The 19,558-nt window shown below is 45.7% G+C and overlaps 1 protein-coding gene across 2 annotated transcripts in view; it reads left to right on the forward strand.

Moving 5' to 3' along the window:
• GAS7 (growth arrest-specific 7) overlaps positions 1 to 19,558 on the forward strand; it is a 213,619-nt gene that overhangs the window by 105,395 nt on the left and 88,666 nt on the right. Inside the window, exon 1 of one of the 2 annotated variants that reach the window (XM_004684592.2) lies at positions 10,447 to 10,882. The exons of the other annotated variant lie outside the window; for it this stretch is intronic. Within the exon in view, the coding sequence (XP_004684649.1) occupies positions 10,880 to 10,882 (3 nt within the window). The 5' untranslated portion in view covers positions 10,447 to 10,879. Of the gene's footprint in view, positions 1 to 10,446; positions 10,883 to 19,558 lie in introns of those variants that run through there. 2 annotated transcript variants of the gene reach the window in all.

The following is a 19,558-nucleotide window of genomic DNA, read 5'->3' on the forward strand; positions in this document are numbered from 1 at the left end:
GCCTTGGTTCTGAAAGTTCTTTTCTATTACTCTAAATAAGGGACCTAAGTCTTTCCACCATTTGAATGCTAATACAATGAACAGAGTTCAGTTTAGAGGATGGCAAGTAAAATGGATTTTTACTAATTATTATCCAAAAGTTTTAAAGAAGGCTATAATTATGCATTCACTTATAATGTACTAAGTTACAGATCTTTGGTAAAGATGCATTAACATCAATATGCCCATAGAAAATACATAAAGGCAGAAATAAGAAAAAAAGCTTGAGTACCCTTTGCCTGCCTGCATGCCGCCTTCCTTCCTTCCTTCTTCCCCCCCCCCCCCTGTATATATTTATTTACCTAACCAGGACTTACAGTCAATTTAGAACTACATATACTGATTACCATCAGATTTTATGCTGATCTTAAAAGCACTTTTACACATTTAAAAGTAAAAATCATTTTCAAAGATTTAAAACAGGAAATGTAACATTTAGTAAATAGGATTAAAACAGCCTGAGAAATCCACAATACAAAGCTTTGTTAAGATTTGCGCGTTTCCCTAGAACTTCACTTCGGGAGGGGAGAATTCTATCTTCCATCATTGAGATCATGCTGCTTGCTGTGATTTCTAAAGTATGAACAACTCTCTTAGGAGGTAATAGAAAGGAAGTTTTGATCCCAGAAAACATCATCTACTGGTGGCTCGTCTTCCCTGGTTTATGGGGGGAGGTGGTGGAGGAGACTTGGATCATTCAATAAGTTTTAAACACGCAGAAAATCATTACTCAGGTTGCTTGGCAAAGGAAGTGACCACTCTGGTGCTTTATATGTCACAGCATTGCTTGGGTGGAGGGAGGAACAAAGACTTTTTGTTTGGTGATTCTCCCAGTACCCTGTCCCCAAAGCTTGATTAGTCCCCCCCATTATTGGTCAGCATGTGCTTGAACAGAAAAGGCGGCATCTGTGCGAAGTGCTTCTCACACATGGCCAGAGACTTCGTCTGTATTGGCCTAGAATGAAGTTGCAGGACAGATATGTGTCCTGGTACTGGGATGAGAGGGCAGCAAGGAGGAAGGCCAGGATGGTGCCAGGGCACTGGGCTTCATCCCGTGCTGGAAAATCTACCACGTAGTGCACAGGTGGCTGGCTTTCCAAATCGGGGGCTGCACTGAGTAAGAAATGACTCACGGATGTGTCTACAGGCTTACTTCCCCCTTGTCATCTCCCTAATTTGATTTATCGCAGCGCCTGGAGAGTAAGTGGTAATATCTTCTCATGCATGCTGAAAAGAATCTGTCGGCGTCTTTGGTATATGAAGTATTCCTAACAACTGGGTTGGCTACGTACATCGTGGATCAACCTCATTGGACAGAAACACCTATTTGCACCTCAGTTTATTCCCCTCTTTGACAAATATTTGTTGGTGGTCCATAGCAATGGACAAAATAACTACCACACGTGGAACTTTGACTCGAGCTGATTTTTTTCCCACGTAGCATTTTCTAGTGTTTTCAGAGCACCGCTGTTTCAGGCCCTGGTCAAACAGCATAGTACAGCAGTGAGTCAGATAAAGTCTCTGTCTCACAGAGCTTGTATTCCAGTGGGAAGTTCTTTAGCCATGAGTCTGAGGAAAAGCTGATTTCCCAGGTTAACTTTTCTCTTCGCCTGTGTGTGTATGTGTGTGTGTGCGTGCAGGATTTATTTATTTTTCTTAGTTTTACAATTGATATTGATCTTACTCTATTTCATCTGCTCTTTTCTAATGGAACCCTCTTAACCAAATATTGATTATTTATTTCCTTGTTTTTATGCTTTGATATTTTGGGAGAACCAGTTAAGTTTACCCTGTACTTTTTTTTTTTTTAAAGATTTATTTATTTGTGCATACAGAACTGGGGTACAGGCCAGAGGCTCAGGGGCAGCGAGAGGCTTTACCAGAGACAGAGTGGGGAGCAGAACAGACAGATGTACGAAGTACACTGCTGAGGGGAGCAGCGGGCGGGTCAGGAGAGGTCTGCCACGCCATGTGGTCACCTCCGGGGCAGGCGGGAATCGAACTCATGCGGAAGCGGCTTTAGATTCTCAGTGCTGTGCTTTAACCCGCTGCGCCACCAGGGAGGGCCTACCCTGTACTTTTTTGATTGAACACTTTGCATTTTTATTCACAGATACTAATGTGGATTTAAGTGAGTACTTTCATGGAGCCCTTACCTCATCCATTTCTCCTTTATGTTTTCCTTTCATTTTGGCTGTTTTTCTGCATATGGCTTCTGTTCCTCTTTCAAAGAGGAGACGACTTCATGCATTTTAGCAATTTCCTGACATTTTCTTTTTTAATTATTTTTTGAGTTGGTCTCTCCTTTGGAGTCTTCAAGGTGGTGCTTATTCTGCATGTTTCCCTCCTTTTTGTGCTATTGTTGAACAGGCAGTGTCTACGTAGACTTTGCCTATCTTGAGAGGCAAAAATATATGTCACCTATGGGAAAGTCACCTTCCCCCATACAGTCACCTACCTATAGAGTCCATAAGGTACATGTCTCCTCGTACAGCTCCTGTTTCCAAAAGTGTGCTTACCTGGTGCCGTGTTGTCTATTGCCTGGCTCTCTGAGATTCTGAATTGGGGGAGTACATGAGAAATCAGCATTTCCTTCGGCCCCATCTTCATGTGCTGTGACCAGGGCATTCTCCAGGCTTGACCTGGGGATCCCATAATTCCTAGAGTGGCTAACACTCCTCCCAAGCTTCCCACACCCACCTGTCTTGCTGCTCACTTGCCTTCTGGGAATTGCTGTGCAGAATAGGGAGGGAAAGGCGGTTCTCAGGCAGCTTCTGAGCCGTGGGGATGGCTTCCCAGTGCTTAGGCTGGTGCAGAGCCTGCATTTCAAATTAGGGGCAGACAATGGCAAAAGCACCAAGTGCATCTTGAATGAGAGAAGAACCGTGAAGGTGTCAGGCCCCATTTCCCCTTCCACAATCACTCTCTGTCTCCTAAGGTTTTCACCTTTATGCTACTACTGGCCTAGTGATTTTTCAGACTTTATCCTCAGGGACTGACAGTTCACTCCTTTAGGTTTTTGTTGGTTGGTTTGTTTGGGTTTTAACCTTGGGTGAGCTATATCTTTTTCTGTGTCATTCCTCCGATTGTCACTCTAAGAGAAGTTGGCAGGGGGATCCCCAGGCTCTGGCCAGAAGCCCTGACTGCGGGTCACCTCCTGAATTTCCCTTCTGTGTCCCTCCAGTGGTGATTCAGGTGAAGACTGAGGCTCATTGCTGCCGACGTGGGTGTGTGGTCAGCGGAGAATTCAGGTTTGATTTTGCAAAATCGCATCTGAAACTGCTCTGTGGATGCTTACGCTGCAGGGTCATTTTACACACAACAAGCAGCTGAGCTTCTCAGAGTGGGCAAGGCTGCAACTGTGGGTGTGTGCCATGAATTTGTCCAGGCTGCAGCTTGTAAGTTGCATTTAGTTTGGCGAATATTGGAACAAGAAAAATCAACAACAAATTCAGCCATGAGTTCACAGGTGTCATTGCTTCGGGCCAGGCTAACGTTAACTTCAGTACAAATTCAGTTTCCCCCATTACATGGTACACACAATTATTTACAAACGAAGTAAATAACTGTGCAGATGATAGGCCATGAGAGGCCAGAGTGACCCTGGGAGATGCTGAGCTGAGGAATCCCACGGCGTCAGCACCTGGCCTGTCAGAGGCCCTTTAAACCGGGTGCCAGCTCTGACAAGTCCACCCGACACTGGGCATCTTTCATGGCATGGAATGCATGGCAACCTCATGAGGGGCCTTGGACCCTAACATGTTGCCAGGCCCCTGAGGGAGCCACCCACCCAGAGCCTGGTGGTAGCCACCACGACAGCCTCTTGCTCGTCTCTCTAACGCCACCTGTCTTAGATCTCCCCTTGCTTCCCTGCTTGTCCTCAAGCTCATCAGCTGCTCCTGTGCCTGGGATCAGATTCCCACGCCCACCTCCCTGACAGTGTCCTTTTTCTGAGATGACCAGGAGAAACAGTCTCTCTGTAGCCAGTGGTGTGTCTCCGTTTCTCCCTTGTTCGCTTACTTCTACTTGTGACCTCCTGCTCGTTTGCTTTGTGACTCTGATTCTCGGAACCAGCATCATTCATTTGCCACCGTGGAGCCTCCTGAATGAGGCACTGAGCTGGGGTGGGGGAGAGAATGAAGACCTGTTTGTTGATTTTTTGAGTCTTGGAGAGACACATTGGGGGTGCCGCTTATGCTCATGGAAGTAAGAGGTAGCAGGGAGGCAGGGTCTGGGCTGAGTGTCAGGGAAACTGAGCCTCTCACTTTTACAGATGGCATTGTGCCTTGTGTCTTCAGCTATACACCTTTTCTTTATGAAAATGAGTGCATCTGTAGGATTTGATCTCCATCTCCATGTGCCTAAGGCCAGACTTGCTCCAGTGCCCACCGATAGGTAATCAATGGGTGCTATGGCAGCCCTTGAGCTAGGCTAGCTCACCAGCCTACTAGTTCGAGTTCCTTGTGTTCCCTTTAGAATGTGTCACAACTTACTCTACTGCTCTCTTAACATCTTTCTGTTCTGGGATGTTGCTTTTCATCCCAGGGGTAGGCTCATTTGGTGACTTCTGAGAAGCTTGCCCTGACTAGCCCAGCCAAAAGTGATCTTGCCCTGCTCTGAGTTCTAAAAGTTCATATTGTCTGCTGATTGACTGCCAGACAGACTCCCTTGTATGGCTATTCCTATTTTTCATTTGTGTTTGTGCCTGAACTTCCAAATTGTTGAAGTCAATTCCTAGGTATTTACAAATGCCTGCATTGCCCACGGCATTCAGGAATGGATCGTTAGTAATTTTCTGATGTCTGTGATTGACCATGAAGCCAAGGGGCTGTGTATTTGAGAGTGGAGGTGTCTTCAAGGCTCTGTACCCCAAGGACAACACGGGCTGGAGAATAATTTGTTCCTTTGTGGTGATGAAGCATTTAGAAAAAAATGAGTCATCACCATTCCCAGATGTTCTCTCTTATTGTCATCATCAAACAAAATGATACGTCCTCTAGAGGAAGGGACTACAGTGTACATGACCTATTTTGGTTGACACTTTTTCACCTCAGCTGAAAAAAATAACAAGAGGGTCGGATGCATCGGACTTAATTAAACTTGGGAAAATAGCTCGGTGGAAATTATTGTCATTCTTTGCGCATTTGGATTATTAGTCTCCTACATCTCTGGGAGCCTTCTTGGCTCCCTCTATCGAAAGCTGTCGATTTGCAGAAACCAAAATATGGAGAACAATTTGTCCTTTTAACTATTTTAATGACAAAGGATGATCAATAAAGCAAAACCATCGTGACTTCTGGACTGAGACAGTAGGATAACCCTACACAGGAACCCCGTAGAATGTCTTGCACATGCCGAGATATTAACTTAGTGAATCCTGAAAAATAAAACACCTGCAGGACTTGTTTGTTCTGCTTAGGTCCAGGTTTGTAATGGCCCAGAAAGGTCCTTTGCCACCGGCGGGAGGTCATATGGGAGCAGCAGTGTTTCATGATGTTGTATGTTGCCTACAGCATCATATTATTGTCTGTAATTGTATCTGCTCATCTGTGTGATGCAGTGTCACAGTGGTGTCAAGGCTGAAATGGCCTTAAAACTGTCCCTCATTGCTGTTTAAAGCCAAGGAGTTATGGGCTGTGAAAGTTTCCGAGGCCATTTTAATTCCACAAATGGAAAGACCAAAGGTAAAGGTCATGGTGTCTAGGTTTTATCTTTGGCTTTTATCTTTTTGTGGGTAAGAGCGCATTTCCAGAAGCCAAGAAATGCCTTCTTCCTATCTGTGGTCCAGTGGCATGACTGACCTCAAAGATCAGGGAATAGATGTGCCACCCAGCCTCCCTTTACACAGAGAGAAGATGCAAGTTAACTCAGCAGTCCTGGGGCGGCGGGGGGTGGGGGTGGGGGAACTCCTTCATTCTGGATCTGATCCTCAGTTTCTTCTCTGTGTTGGGACCATTTCACAAATGTAGATATAAGCACTGCAATGTAGATATAAGCACCGCATTTCTCTTACTTCTGAGATGGCAGAGAGAAAGTGGGGGCATCCCATTACCAGTTCTCTACTTTTAATCTCTCCTTCACATTTGAAATTTTTGTACTCAAGTGATAATTTCTCCAAAGTACAACTCTTTTTGAGCAGGCAGTCTTTTCCCCCCTGCTCAAAATCTACCAATGGTTTCTTCTTAAAAAAAGGAGGTTAAGTTTCTTTGTCTCTGTGTTCTGATAGCCCATCTTTCCAGTTCCCTCCCAAAGTGCTGTTTTTCTGGACCTTGCCTCATGGTATCCACCAGGTATCACCCCTTTGCTTTGTCCTTCTCTCCACCCTTCCTGATTTATTCAAGAGCCTCTGTTTTCTACTCTATTAGATGGGATGGGAATAAATAGACCTCATTGAACTGTTCGATAGGTTAAGTGACATATGAAACAGACCAAGCCCAGAGCAAACACTCAATAAAAGCCCGTGGTTATCATTCCGCAACTGGTTCAATCCTGGAGATCAGAGAGTTCTGCAGGCAGAATAGGTGGTGAGGTCTGAGACTGAGCAATAAAGGGGTAAATCAGAAAGTAGAACATAGATGGAGAGAGCAGGGACTTAGCATGTTGAGAGAGAGGCACAGCCACCACAGGGGCCCATGAATATGACACACTCCTAAGCAAAGAAGCATATGGTTGACATTAGGATAAGTCTGTATTGCCTCAGTTTCCTTGAAATTAGCTCTGGTTTCATCTGCTAGTTGGACTTTCTGGTCTACCACATTAAGAGTTTGGAGCAGCCTTTCTCTGGGGGCATATCTCAATTTCTCTAGAGATCCTGCCTGTGCTTTTTGTAGTGTGGCTTATGTGTCACACTGATCTGCATCTAACTATCTCTGTGGGTTCCAAACACTGCTTTGATTGTGACAAAATATATAGAATATAAAATCTATATATTCACCATTTTTAAGTGTACAGTTCAGTGGCAAGAAGTACATTCACATTGTTGTACAACCATCACCAAAATCCACCTTTTCATTTCTCCATACTGAAACTGTACCTGTTAAAAATTTAAGCCAGAAAGAAAAAGAAAAATAATGGATGGTTTCACTCATAGCAGGAGTGTAAGGGATCAAGAAAAAATATATATATATAGGGTGTATATATATTATACACACACATATACACACACATATATATATACCCTATACATACATATATATATGTGTGTGTGTATGTATGTACACATATATGTATGTATATGTATATATGTATACACACACACACAAGATCAAAACTGGGGTGGGAAGAGCACATGGAACTATGGTGATGGCATACGAGTGAAGTGATGGTGGGAAGTCCACAGGGATTACAACTGAGATGAAAAAATGTACAAAATTAAGAATAATGTAAAATATATATATATACGCATATAATATTTTAAAATATCCAGTGTGAACACACACACACACAAATTAAGCCCCCAATACAAACAGTTAATCTGTAATAAAGGAGCCAAGAATAAACATTGGAGAAAGTCTTTTCAATAAATAGTGGTGGGAAAATGAATAGCCACATGCAAAAAGAATACAAGTAATCTACTATCTCACACCATTAACTCAAATGGATTAACAACTCAGATGTAAGATCTGAAACCATAAAATATGTAGAAGGAAACCTGGGCAAAACTCTCCACAACATTGGCAACAGGGATATCTTTGAGGACTTGATTCGAATAACCAGGAAAACAAAAGCAAAAATAAATTAGTGTGATTACATCAAGCTGAAAAGCTTCTGTACAGTGAAAGAAAGTATCACTAACATTAAACACCCCAATGAATTGTAGAAAACATTTGAACATCATACATTTGACAAGATGTACAAAGAACTCATTCAACACCCCCTCCCAAAAGACCCAATCAAAAAATGGGCAAAAGAGCTAAGCAGGCATTTTGCCAAAGAAGTTATGCAGATGGCCAACAGGCACATGAAAAAATGCTCATCATCATTTATCACCAGGAAAATCCAAATCAAAACTCCAATGAGATATCATCTTGTACCTTTGACAATGACCCTTATCAAAAAGTCTAGAAACAATAATTATTGGTGAGGGTATAGGTAAACAGGAACCCTTGTACACGGTTGGAGGGAATGTAGCCTGGTCCAGCCCCAGTGTAAAGTATTATAGAGATTTTCCAAAGTATTAAAAATAGATCTGCCATGTGAATGCATTTCTAGGTTTCTACCTGAAGAATACAAAGCACACTAATTCAAAGGGACACATGAACTCCTATGTTCGCTGCAGCACTATTTACAATAGGCAAGTTATGAAAACAACTTAAGTTCTCTAAGACAGATAAGTGAATTAAGAAGATGAGGTATATATACACAATGAAATACTACACAGCTCTGAAAAAGATGGCCTCTTGCCTTTTGCAACAGCATTGATGGAACTGGAAGAGAATGTGCTAAACAAAATGAGTCAGAAAGGGAAGGAAAAAATTCTTGATGTTTTCAGTTACATGTGGAACATAGAGACACAAGATAAAGGATCAGGCAAAAACATACCCTAGAAATCTGATTATAGAATTGAGGTTACCAGAGGGGGAGGGAAAATTGGGTGTAAAAAGCAAAGTTGGGAGGGGGCAAAAGTAGAGAGGGGGCACAGTGATCTGTGATGGAGGACTGTGGGTGCCTTGGTGGTGGGTGTGGTGTAGTAACATACATCTGAAGAGGTTTGATCCTATACCTCTATGTCATATACAGTGTTGTGAACCAATCTTACCTAAAAAAATAAACAAACAAAACAAATGCAACAAGAGTAGACATGCAGTATTTGCCCTTTTGTGTCTGGCCTGCTTCATTCACGTCTTCACATGCATCCGTGTCGTAGCATATGTTAGAATTGCCTTCCTTTACAAAGCTGAATAACAGCCTTTATGTGCAATACCGCATTTTGTTTATCATTCATTCATTGATGGACATTTGGACTATTTCCACTTTGGCTCCTGTGTTTAAAGGCTGCTGCAGAGGGGGTGTGTAAATATCTGTTCAAGTTCCTGCTTTCATTTATTTCTCTTGGATATGTACCCAGGAGTGGAATTGCTGGATCGGATAGTAGTTCTGTGTTTAATTTTTTGAGGAACAACCATACTTCTCCACCAGCAAGTTTCCAATTGCTCAACATACTCACCTATACTTGTTCCTTTCTGATTTGACTTCGATGTATTTATTTATTTTTGATAGTAGTCAGTCTAATGGCCTGAGGCATCTCTCTGTGGTTTGTATTTGCATTTCCCGAGTCATAAGTGATATGAAGCATTTTTTTCCCTGTACTAATTGGCCGTTTGTATAACTTCTTTGGAGAATTGTCCTTTGCCCAGTTTTTAATGCAGTTGTTTGTTTTTTGGTTTTGCTGAATCTAAACTTTTTAATGTCCAGGGAAACCGCAGATCCTCATTTTGGAGCTGTTTGGTGGCGGCAGTAACAACAGCAGCTCGCTTTTATTGAGCACTTACATCACCCATGCACTATGCCAAGTGTTTATGTGACTCTCCCCTCCTCATCCTCATGACAACCTTTTGAGAAAGAGGATGTGATCTTCTCCATCTTGCACTTGAAGAAATGGAAGCTTGAGGCCTTGCCTTTGGCATCATAGCTCTTAAGAATGAGGCAACCTCGGATCCACACCGACTTCCATCTGTCCCTAGATGATAGTACTGATTTCCTAGCCCCCTCTCAAAGGGGCTGGCATTGAACTCTCTTCCTAAGTCAATACTTCATCCATATGTATGAGAGCAGCAGTGACATTTTATAGGAAACCACCCAGACGGAGCCTCAGTGCCTGTGGAAAACCATATTTACTCTATATAGTCAGTTCCTAAATCCCAGAGGTCTTGCATCTGAAAGGAAGCACAGATATGTGTGACATTAAGTGCCAAGCCTTCTGCTATTCCAAAAAGCTTTCTAAATGGAGTGATATAATATCTTCCCTAAGGACCCAAGCCCCTACGTAAACTCACTCTCTGGTGGTGCAGTGTTGTTGCGAGGGTCCAGTCCTTTCTCCACTTGGAACAGCTGTGTGATCCCTGGGCCCTCTTCATCTGAAGATGGACCGCCCCCTCCCCTCACTGTCTGTCCAGGTTTTAGGTGGGTAGGGCAGAGTGAAGGCAGGGACCCTCGCCTTGGAGATGCATCCATAACTGGATGGTCCAACATGATGGCTCTTTGGGGGCACATTCTCTATTCTTTTTGTGTTGGTTTTTAATCTGAACTTGGGTTCACACAGCTGGGGCTGGGGCTGGGGCCATCGCCGTGACTTAGGGTTGGGAAGAAGTTGGCGGAACATTCCCCAGCAGGCCTTGGGCAGGCCGGGGATCCCGCCTAAAATACGGTGGACAAAGGAGCTCTTGTCCACAGGCCTGAGGGTGGGAGGCATCTGGTCAGTGACACAGGCTTGGCCATTGTATGTCTTGACCTCAGCCAACTTTTTTTAGCTGAGAAAGGGGAAAAAGAGAGAGTGGAAAAAAAAAAAGAAGAAGAAAAAAAGAAAGCCTTCAGAAGCTTTGCATCTGGAAAGTCCAGAATGCGTTGTTGATTTCCCCATGAGGGCTGGAGCAGATTTGGAAGGAACTGTGCAATGTAGTGGCTTCTTTGTGAAAGAACTGCAGTGAGAAAAGCCACAGGAACATCCTCTGGGTGCCCAGAGCACTGACCCTGGGGGAGCGGCTTGCTCAGCCTCATTTCCCGCAGAGGGTGCCATGGAGAGGAAGCTGGCAAGGGCCTGGCTCTGAGTCTGGGGACTTCATACAGGACTCAAGACCCTCCTGTGAGTTAGTGGCCCCCCAAGAAGTGCTGCTCTTGTCTGATGGTAAGCGCTGGTTCTGATGGTTATCGCCTGCAGATAAATGGGCCTCTTGCTTTCTCTGCCTGTTGCTAAGATGACTTTAACATTTTAAAGAGGTATTTCTGAGAACCCACTGGCATGTGGGCACTAACTGCTGGACTTAGAAGGACTGGTGACCTCCTGTGCTGGCTGAAGGGCCCAAGCCATAAGCAAGGAAAAAGATGAGGAGAGCAGTTGTGTTAGAAGTCAGAAGAGGAAGGGACGGGGGAAGAGGTTTTCAAAGGGGTGTCTGTGGAGGGAAGGGCTGTGTTGGTTCCTTGGGGAGCAGTTTAGAAGGGGCATGTGACTGGGGAGCAGTGTGACATGAACCCCAAGCCCCACTGTGGGAACTGGCATTCAGATGCCTCCTCCCTCTTGAACTTTTCTCACATACAAGAGAAGGTAGAAGCAGCTTTTTTCCTCCTCTCCCCTAGCCTAGTTTTACTGGGAAAACTATAAGGGGTAAGTGCCCTCAGAGGGTGTCTGTCCTGTGAACCCAGCCTCTGCACGGTGGCCCGGGCTGGGCTGGATTCATCTGTTCAGTTTGGTGGTGGTGGCAGCAGCAATAATGATGTTGGATGCTCTCCTGAGACATAGAGGTGGAACATTTCTTTCATCAGTGTTTCTGCCTCTACAATTTCGATCCCCTCCTTTAGAAAGAGTGACCTCTCATCAGCCAAGACATCCGTGGCCTCTGTCTTGGAGGCTTTGGGCAGCTGAGGGAGGCCCAGCTTATAGGAAAAGAGTCATCTGCCACTCCATTCCTCCAGGTCTCTCCCCCACTGTCCAGATAGCTGTCATCTCAGATTTTGAGGTGGTCACTCATGGAGGTCTGGACTTGTGCCAGGAGGAGAAAAATAGTGCTTATTATCCAGAGCACTTCTTGATATGTCAGCTGAGCTCCTCGGGAGGTCCTTGTGAACCTCCTCAAAGGTGAGGGTGTATGTGGCTTGCTAAGGCCCCTGGCTCCGGGACCAGGACTCTATTGCTAACCAGTTCCCCAAGAACACACTCAGGTGCAATGTGATTCAGGTAACACACTTGGAGAGTGACTTCTGTAAAGAAGCCAGGCCCCTCAAGTTCTGACAGAGGTACAGCAGCCCAGGATCTGCGGCAGGAAGCTAGGGCTCTGGCAGGTCTGGGCCTGGCTGGGTTGTAGGTGCAGGTTTGTGGGGAAGAAGGGATCCGTGAAGAAGGGGAACACTAAGGTGAATTCGTGGAGCAGAGAAGAGCCCACGTAAAGCTCATGGCCGACCCTGACACATGTGGGGTGTGGACCTTCTGTGCCTTGTGCTCAAGCTGAAGTGGTCAGGAGGTCAGTTCAGGGTGAGTGGGGAGCAGGGGTGCCGGCCACCATCCAGCACAGAACGGCCACCCCAGGCCTGCCTTTGTGTGAAGCCTAGCATCAGATTCAAGGAAGCCTAGGATGTAAGGGCAGAAATCGGTTTCTAGGCAAACAGAACTCAGTGGTGTGAATCTGGAATACAAGTGAAGGGGTGGGTGGGCTCTTGTCCATCAGGACACTGTTCACCACGTAGAAACAGAGTTGCAAAGCTGCCAGGTGCTAGGCCAGCTTTTGAGGGGCAGGGCGGTGCCTCCAAGTCCAGTGTCCACATTTGAATGTGACTTTCTTCCTCCCTTAACCATAAAACAGATATACTGATGTTAATTTCCAGAGCCATTGAGTATTAGGCCACACACACACACACACACACACACACACACACACCCTTGGGGACCATCTGGTCCAACTTCCGTGGTTTCTGACATGAGGAAATTGAGGCCAAGCAGCAGAGATGAAGCAAGTTGCTCAGGAGCTGCAGGATACAAGACAGAGGCAGCTTTGGGCCTGGCACTCAGGCCTCCCAATCACACCCCACATTCTTTGTGTGGTACCACAGAGCTCTGGTAGCTCTCACATCTCCACAATAATCTTCTCAGCAGTCACCATTTGTGTAGTTTTACAGGCACCAGCAGCAGAGACTCCAAAATGCCACTGACTGGTGGAACCCGTCCCAGCCCCTGTTTGCCTTGATCTCCCTCGGGTGCTCAGGGTTCAGAACCAATTAGGTCTCACTGGGAGCCGGCTGCGAGTCAGAAGCCTTTGATGGGCACCGCTTGGAGCTCGGGCTGGCAGCACTGCAGAGTGCAGGAATGAGTTTCCGTGGTGAGAGGTTTTCTTTCGGTGCCTGTGCACCTGCAGTTAGCAGCCAAGCTGCCCCTGCTGCTCGCAGCCAGTCAGGCCCTCAGAGATGCCCAGCCTGGTGCCAGTCGTAAGCTCTTCACAATGGCATGCAGGGAAGCCTGCTTTTTCCCCTGGAGCATCTGATGGCAGCGGCTTTATCGCTGGCCCTTGAAGTTCCTTTCTGGTGAGCAGGCAATGGGCTGGGCTAGCAACTTTCAGTGCCCTTCTGAACTTCCTAAGTCCAGTTGGGATGGACCAGAATGCTTGGTACAGTTTGGCTATAGGTTTGTCTTCAGAGATATAACAACTTTAGGAAGTGCCAGCAGCAATGATAGAAAGTTTTGCAGCTTAATACTAAAGGAAGGCTGGGGAGGACTTCACTAGCTCCGCTCTCCTCTTACTCTATCTCAGCAGTAAGTGTTGGCGAAACTTTCTTCTTTCCAGGATTTCTCTGCAGAGGTAAGTTTGACCAGGAATCATCTAGAATCATCTAGAAGGGGCTCCACCTGGATGGAGCTCCCTAGGGAAGGTGTTATTGATGAACCATCGTCACCATGTCCATCAAAAGCATCTTCTGGGGCGAGATCATTGATATTGTTATCTAATGAACTAAACCACCAAAGAAAATCTAGGCTGCATTTTGAGATCCTTCAGGACTGTGGTACATGCTGATCTCCTCCTAGTCCTTTCTTTGACAAACAGGAACGTGTTAGCCTCAACTGTGGCACAGAGAATGAGGGAGGGAGGGGGGAGCGTAGAAGGGATGAAGAGGTGGCCAGTAAGTCTCCAGGTCTGAGCTGTAATGCCCACAATTTAATATCCCAGTCTGTGCCTACATGTGATGATTTCCAACTTTTTTTTTTAACTCACTTTACTTGTGTCTGCATTTCCAAGTTGGATTTGGTCAAACAAATGAATCAGTATCTAGACCAAAAGAGTTTGTGACTTCTTCCTCTCTGGGCCTCAAAAGAATGAGTTGGAGATAAGCAACCGAAAGGAAAGCAATGTTTCATGAACATTTATGCTCCTGGTCAGGAGGTCCCTGTCATCGCCTTTGTTTATGTGGCTGCTGCTTTTGCAAGCTTGCACTGGTCATGTAAATGCCTTGAAATTTCCCTTGTGGTGGTTTTTTACGCTGTTATGAAAGACTTTCCTCAGGCCATAGAGGCCTGCATTTGAGGTCTGGCAGCCCCTGGTTTTACAGATGAGGAAGCTGAGGCCCAGAGGGACCGAGGGTCCCTTATACATTACAGCTTATCTGGGAATACGGTTACTTTATGATTAGGCTGGGTGATTTCTGCTAATGCATCAATCTTCCCCAAGACTGATCAAGAGGTAGACGATTAGGATGGCCATGCTATTTTCATCTACCGGAGAAGGGGTAAGGAGGGAAGGATCTTATATCCCTCAGCCTCTGAGGAGCTGGGAGTTGAAATAAAACATCTGCTCATCGGAAGTTAGTGACCAGAATCCCTCAGGTTTTCCTGCTTAGAAGCTAGAAAAGGAACCTTGCCCTTGGTGGCTTTGAAGCATCAGGTTCAGACCATAAAAGGGACACAGCTGGGCCCTCCCTGGTGGCACAGCGGGTTAAAGCACTGTACAAAGAAGCTTAAGCCACTTCCACATGAGTTCGATCCCCACCTACCCCGGAGGAGATCCACACGGTGTGGCAGACCTCTCCTGACCCACCCGCTGCTCCCCCCAGCAGCGTACCTCGTCGATCTGCCTGTTCTGCTCCCCACTCTGTCCTGGTGAATCCTCTCACCCTCCGCATCTCTGGCCTGTACCCCAGTTCTGTATGAACAAATAAATAAATCTTTAAAAAAAAGGGGGGGGACGCAGGTTTTGGGCTTTCTCTGGGGTCCCCAGTCCCCAGCAGCTGCCATTTCCTTACTCCCCACTCTTCTCTGTTTCCAGAGCACCTGTGGGAACCTCTTCCCTGAATGACCATAAACACAGCCACGAGGCATGTGAGCTGCCGCACATTCTGTGCACAGTTATACTGTTTGGTTAATGCTTAGATTCTCCCAAGAGATGCAGAGGAGTTGGCATCTTTCAGATCCTGACATATGGCGTCACTGGGCAGGTGTTGCCAGCCACAGCTCAGGTGGAAGTGGGCCGGCATCCAGAGCTCCTCGCCCCTTTGCTGCCTGCTTTGGAATCCTATGAACTGCCCCTTCGATCTCATATCTGTAGAGCAGGTGCTAAGGCAGTAAAATCTCTCTCTGGGGTCGCTGAAGTCAGGGCTCATGCTGGAAAGTGTGCAAGGTTTGTAAAAGCACTTCCTGCGTGATTAATTCCTTCAGACACTCCACTGCTTGACCCCAGACACTTCAAGGCCACTTCAAGGTCAGAAGCCAATGCCTTCTGACCCAGGAGGGGCCATCCAACTCATCCCTGCAATTTACACTATTATTTGCAAACTTTTTCCATCAAGCTTTGCCCTACAGGAGACCCCATGTTTCTCAGCTTCAGTTTTGCTGGGAGGGTTGATTTCCTGTATCTTTGTATAGACTACATTGTAATTGTGTTCATCAAAATTCCTGGTTAACCAGATCACTCCATTCCTTTTTAGGGTCAGAAAATAAGAGTTTATTGTTCTGTGTCCTAGCCAGCTGAGAAACAGGCCTAGTGAGTTGATTGATCCCCAGGGAGACATCGAGGGGCTTGCAGATCGGTGCCCAGGGTGACTAGGACCCTCGCTGAACTTCCCAGGAGACAGACACAGATGGAGGGAGCAAAGTGGTTTAGCCTCCACGCCCATGTTGGCAATTTTGGGGGTGCTGGGAGGAAACTCCGATGGCACCTATGCCTACCTCTAAGTCACAGCAGGAGGCTTTCTCCAGAGAGTGAGGGTGTGCAGAAAGTGTGTGTAAGCAAGGAAGGACATATCAGGACATTCCATGGAGACTGGAGGGCCCAAGTGAGCTGCCTTTGCATTTGCAAATATCTCCCAGGGAGGCTTCATGGGGGTGGAGGTCTGGCATAAACAAGTGGTGGTCCACACAGTGATATGTAGATTATTGCTATAAAAGTGATCCACACCCTGAGCAGCAGCGGCCTGAGGGCACTTGGGTTGTACCAGATTTGGGAGAGTCCTTGGGAATTTTTGCATTTAAGGGATGAAAATCTGATCTGGAGAGTCTGCTTAACGGATTCAAAGAGGTAGCACCTTTAACTGGATGATTTTTAGTAAGGGCTTGAGTATGTTCTTGGAGGGTTCTGGCAAAATCTCTGAGCCCATTTGCTGAGAAATTCTGCAAATAGAGAAGTGGAAGGGAGAAGAGCATCATGTTGGCAAGAAGCTGGAGGTGAGCCTTGGGTGCTCCGTTTCCTGGTCACACCTGAGTGGCCCAAGGGAAGCGCATGCGCCCAGACCCAGGAGTGCCTGTGTCCAGTCCTTTCAGAGCACAGCTTTGGCTTTTGAAATGCTTTGAGATCTTCCAGTCCAAACAGGGAGTACAGGTGAGGTCTTGTGGATGTGGCAGGCTCCTGCTGCCTGTTCCCTCAGCTGGCAAAGTGTTTTGGTCCTTCTTAATGGGCCCTAGAATTTGGGGCTTCCTCTAGAAGCTATTGCCCCTGGGACAAATAAAAAGTCCTGGGTTGGCCCTCCCTGATGGCACAGTTGGCTAAAGCACAGCACTGTGCAGAGATCTGCAGCCACTGCAGAGTTCAGTCCCTGGCAAGGGAGGGGACCTACATGGTACAGCAGACCCCTGCTGCGCCCGCTGCTCCCCTCAGCAGTGTACCTCGTGGAGCTGCCTGTTCTGCTCCCCACTCTGTCTCTGGTGAACCCTCTCACTGCCCCTGCACCTCTGACTTGTACCCCAGTTCTGTATGCATAAATAAATCTTTTAAAAAGGAAAAAAAGTGCTGGTTTGAGATGTAGCATCAGGAAAAGTCTTCCCTTCTGTCGTGTTTCTTCTGGCTGGGAATCTGTCCTTTTCCAGGAAAGAGAAAGAACAGCTAGTAGATGCCAGAGGATGTGAGCAAACTGGGCAGATACCTGAGCGGCTGTGCGGGAGGGAGAAGAGGAAGAAACGCATGTTTCTTTACAGGGATGGGAAGGAAAGGCTTTGTTCTGCTTTCAGCTCTCTCACTGGTCTTCGTTACTCCTACCTCTTCATTTTTTCCCTAGCATTATCTGGGTTTTCAATCCAGTTTAATTCATATTTTTACACTGTATGTTGAGAATAGAGACATGGACACAAATTCTTTAATTTGTGATAATTGTAAGTTTTAAAGCTTCTCCTTTTTCAGTCCTTTTTACAATGACATCTTTCTTCACCTTTATTTGTCTCAGTCTTTCAGGCACTTGGGGCTCATTTTTAAGGTACTTTTACTAAGTAGGACACATGAGTAGTATATCTCCAGAATCCTCATGTATAAAGAACGTCTTTCAACTGCCTTCTCTCATGGCTGCATAAGGAGGCTTCAGCATTTCCCACAGAATAATCTAGAGGTCTGTTTTGAAATGGGATTGGAGAGAAGACTGAGACCAGTTTTACTTGTACTCCTTTGTTAGAGACACTTTCCTTCCATTTAAATGACGATTGGACTTTATGTCTACTGTGAAAATATTTCTTTAGGGTGTGTCTGCCTTTAAAATTCAGCTTGCTTTAAGCAGCATAAAACCTTCTGAAAATAAAGACCTTTATAGTGCAGGGAAGTTGTGGTTCTTTTTTTTCTTTTTCTTTTCCTGTCAATCTTTGTTTATAGTTTCCTCTGTTAGAGCTTTTGTTCCAAACTCTTCTTAGGGAACACCTTGCACCCCTAACTTGATTTGCTCTTCTGTCCCCCATTTTAATTTTTTCCATTTTCCTTGCATTCCTGGAAAAGATCTTAAATTTGTTTTGAACATGACTAATTTTTTTGGTAACATTCCACATTCTATTGCAACCAATGTGAATGTTCCTTCTATTATTACCTTTTACATTTCCCTACTATTTTGAACATTTCCTGTTCCTTTTTTATATCATTTTGTTTTCTTTTCCAAACCAATTTACTTTTTTTTATTTTTCATTAATTCTCTCCTTAAAATAATTTGCTCTTTGTATCATGGATACTGGACCTTCCTGTCTTCTATTGAGGTTGCTAAGTGATTTCCTGAAATTTTTCTTCTGGATTCCATGCAAGGTCATGATTATAAGTTTGTGATTCTCCCAAGGCCTCTGGATAGTGTTTCTCAATTTGTTTTCTGCAATTAAAGCAACACTGCTGCCTTGAACGTCTCTCTGCTTTATATTCCCTGTTGAACAGTCCAATCCATCACTCCCAACGCTGGGATTTATTCTTAGCAGATTCTTAGTAGGGCCACATGCATTGCTTGAACTGCTGTTCTCAGCTTACTTCTTTGGTAAGATAATTTCCTCAAACCTTTGAAAGCCCAGTTTCTACCACAATTCCCAGTTTTTATTCATTCTTTCTTCCTTTCTTTCAATGTCAGATACTGTGCTGAGCCTAAAGCTAGGAATAAGAAGGAACTGGCTGCTGCCTTCTCAATTTTATAGCATGTTCTTGTTGTGTAGTCTTTCTTCTTTCTGCTCCCTCGGGCCAAGTCTCCAGTCCTCTCACCCTAAGTAGAACATGAAGTCCCCTCCCACCAGCCTCCTTGACTCCTTGTGAGGACTACATTTCCCAGAGTGCACTTTGCGAGAGCCTTGGGTCCCCTGCTGTTCTATGAGAATCCCTTTCTGAATGTATGGAAAGGGAGTCAGAACTAGAGAGAACAGTACTTTTATCAGTGGGACAGGGGGAAATGGCCAGTGTTCTTGTAGGGATGGATTCGAGGCTGGTGGTATCACCGCAGGAAGCAGGGTCCTGCTTTGTTATTTGTGTCTTAACTCTCATCAGAGGAGGCACGTGTTTTCGGGTGGCTGTTCCCAGCCTTATGTAGGATTTTCTTCTTCCCTGTAAGATTTCATCTTCATAATATTTTCCTTGCAGCCCTGTCACTCATCAGGTGTACCTGATGAGTGTAAAGTGCCTGCTGAGTGTAAAGGTGTGAGGTGCCAGTGAAGGTCACTTCTGGCTGCTGAGTCCAGGACCACCCAGGGGATACTAGTACAAGCAGATGCACAGGGACTGGGTTCACACTCCCAGCCTTGCCCTGGCTGCTTCTGGGCATCCTGGCTGACTATGTGTTTGGGAAAGGAAGAACTTGCTGGAGAGTTCTTTGTGGAGGAGACTTCAGCGGTGCCAATCACAGCACTGGGCTCATTAGCAGTCATTGCCATGGTAACAGGCCTGCCAGAAAGTGGCTTGTTAGGCTGACAACTTCAGAGATGTTATATATAGATCTGGGTGTGGGGGGAGTGGGGGTGTGGGGCCCCGTGGATATGCCTTTCTTTAGAGCTTCTATTGCTTTTGGGTTTGGGGTGTGAGAAGACGTGGAATAGGGAACCTTAAAACTGTCTGATCTGGCTGCTAAATCAAGTGTCTGACGACCACCCGTTAACATCAACATCGGCAAGGAG

Source organism: Condylura cristata, unplaced genomic scaffold (genome assembly GCF_000260355.1).
Source record: "Condylura cristata isolate star-nosed mole 26May11 unplaced genomic scaffold, ConCri1.0 scaffold00017, whole genome shotgun sequence".
Lineage (NCBI taxonomy): Eukaryota > Metazoa > Chordata > Mammalia > Eulipotyphla > Talpidae > Condylura > Condylura cristata.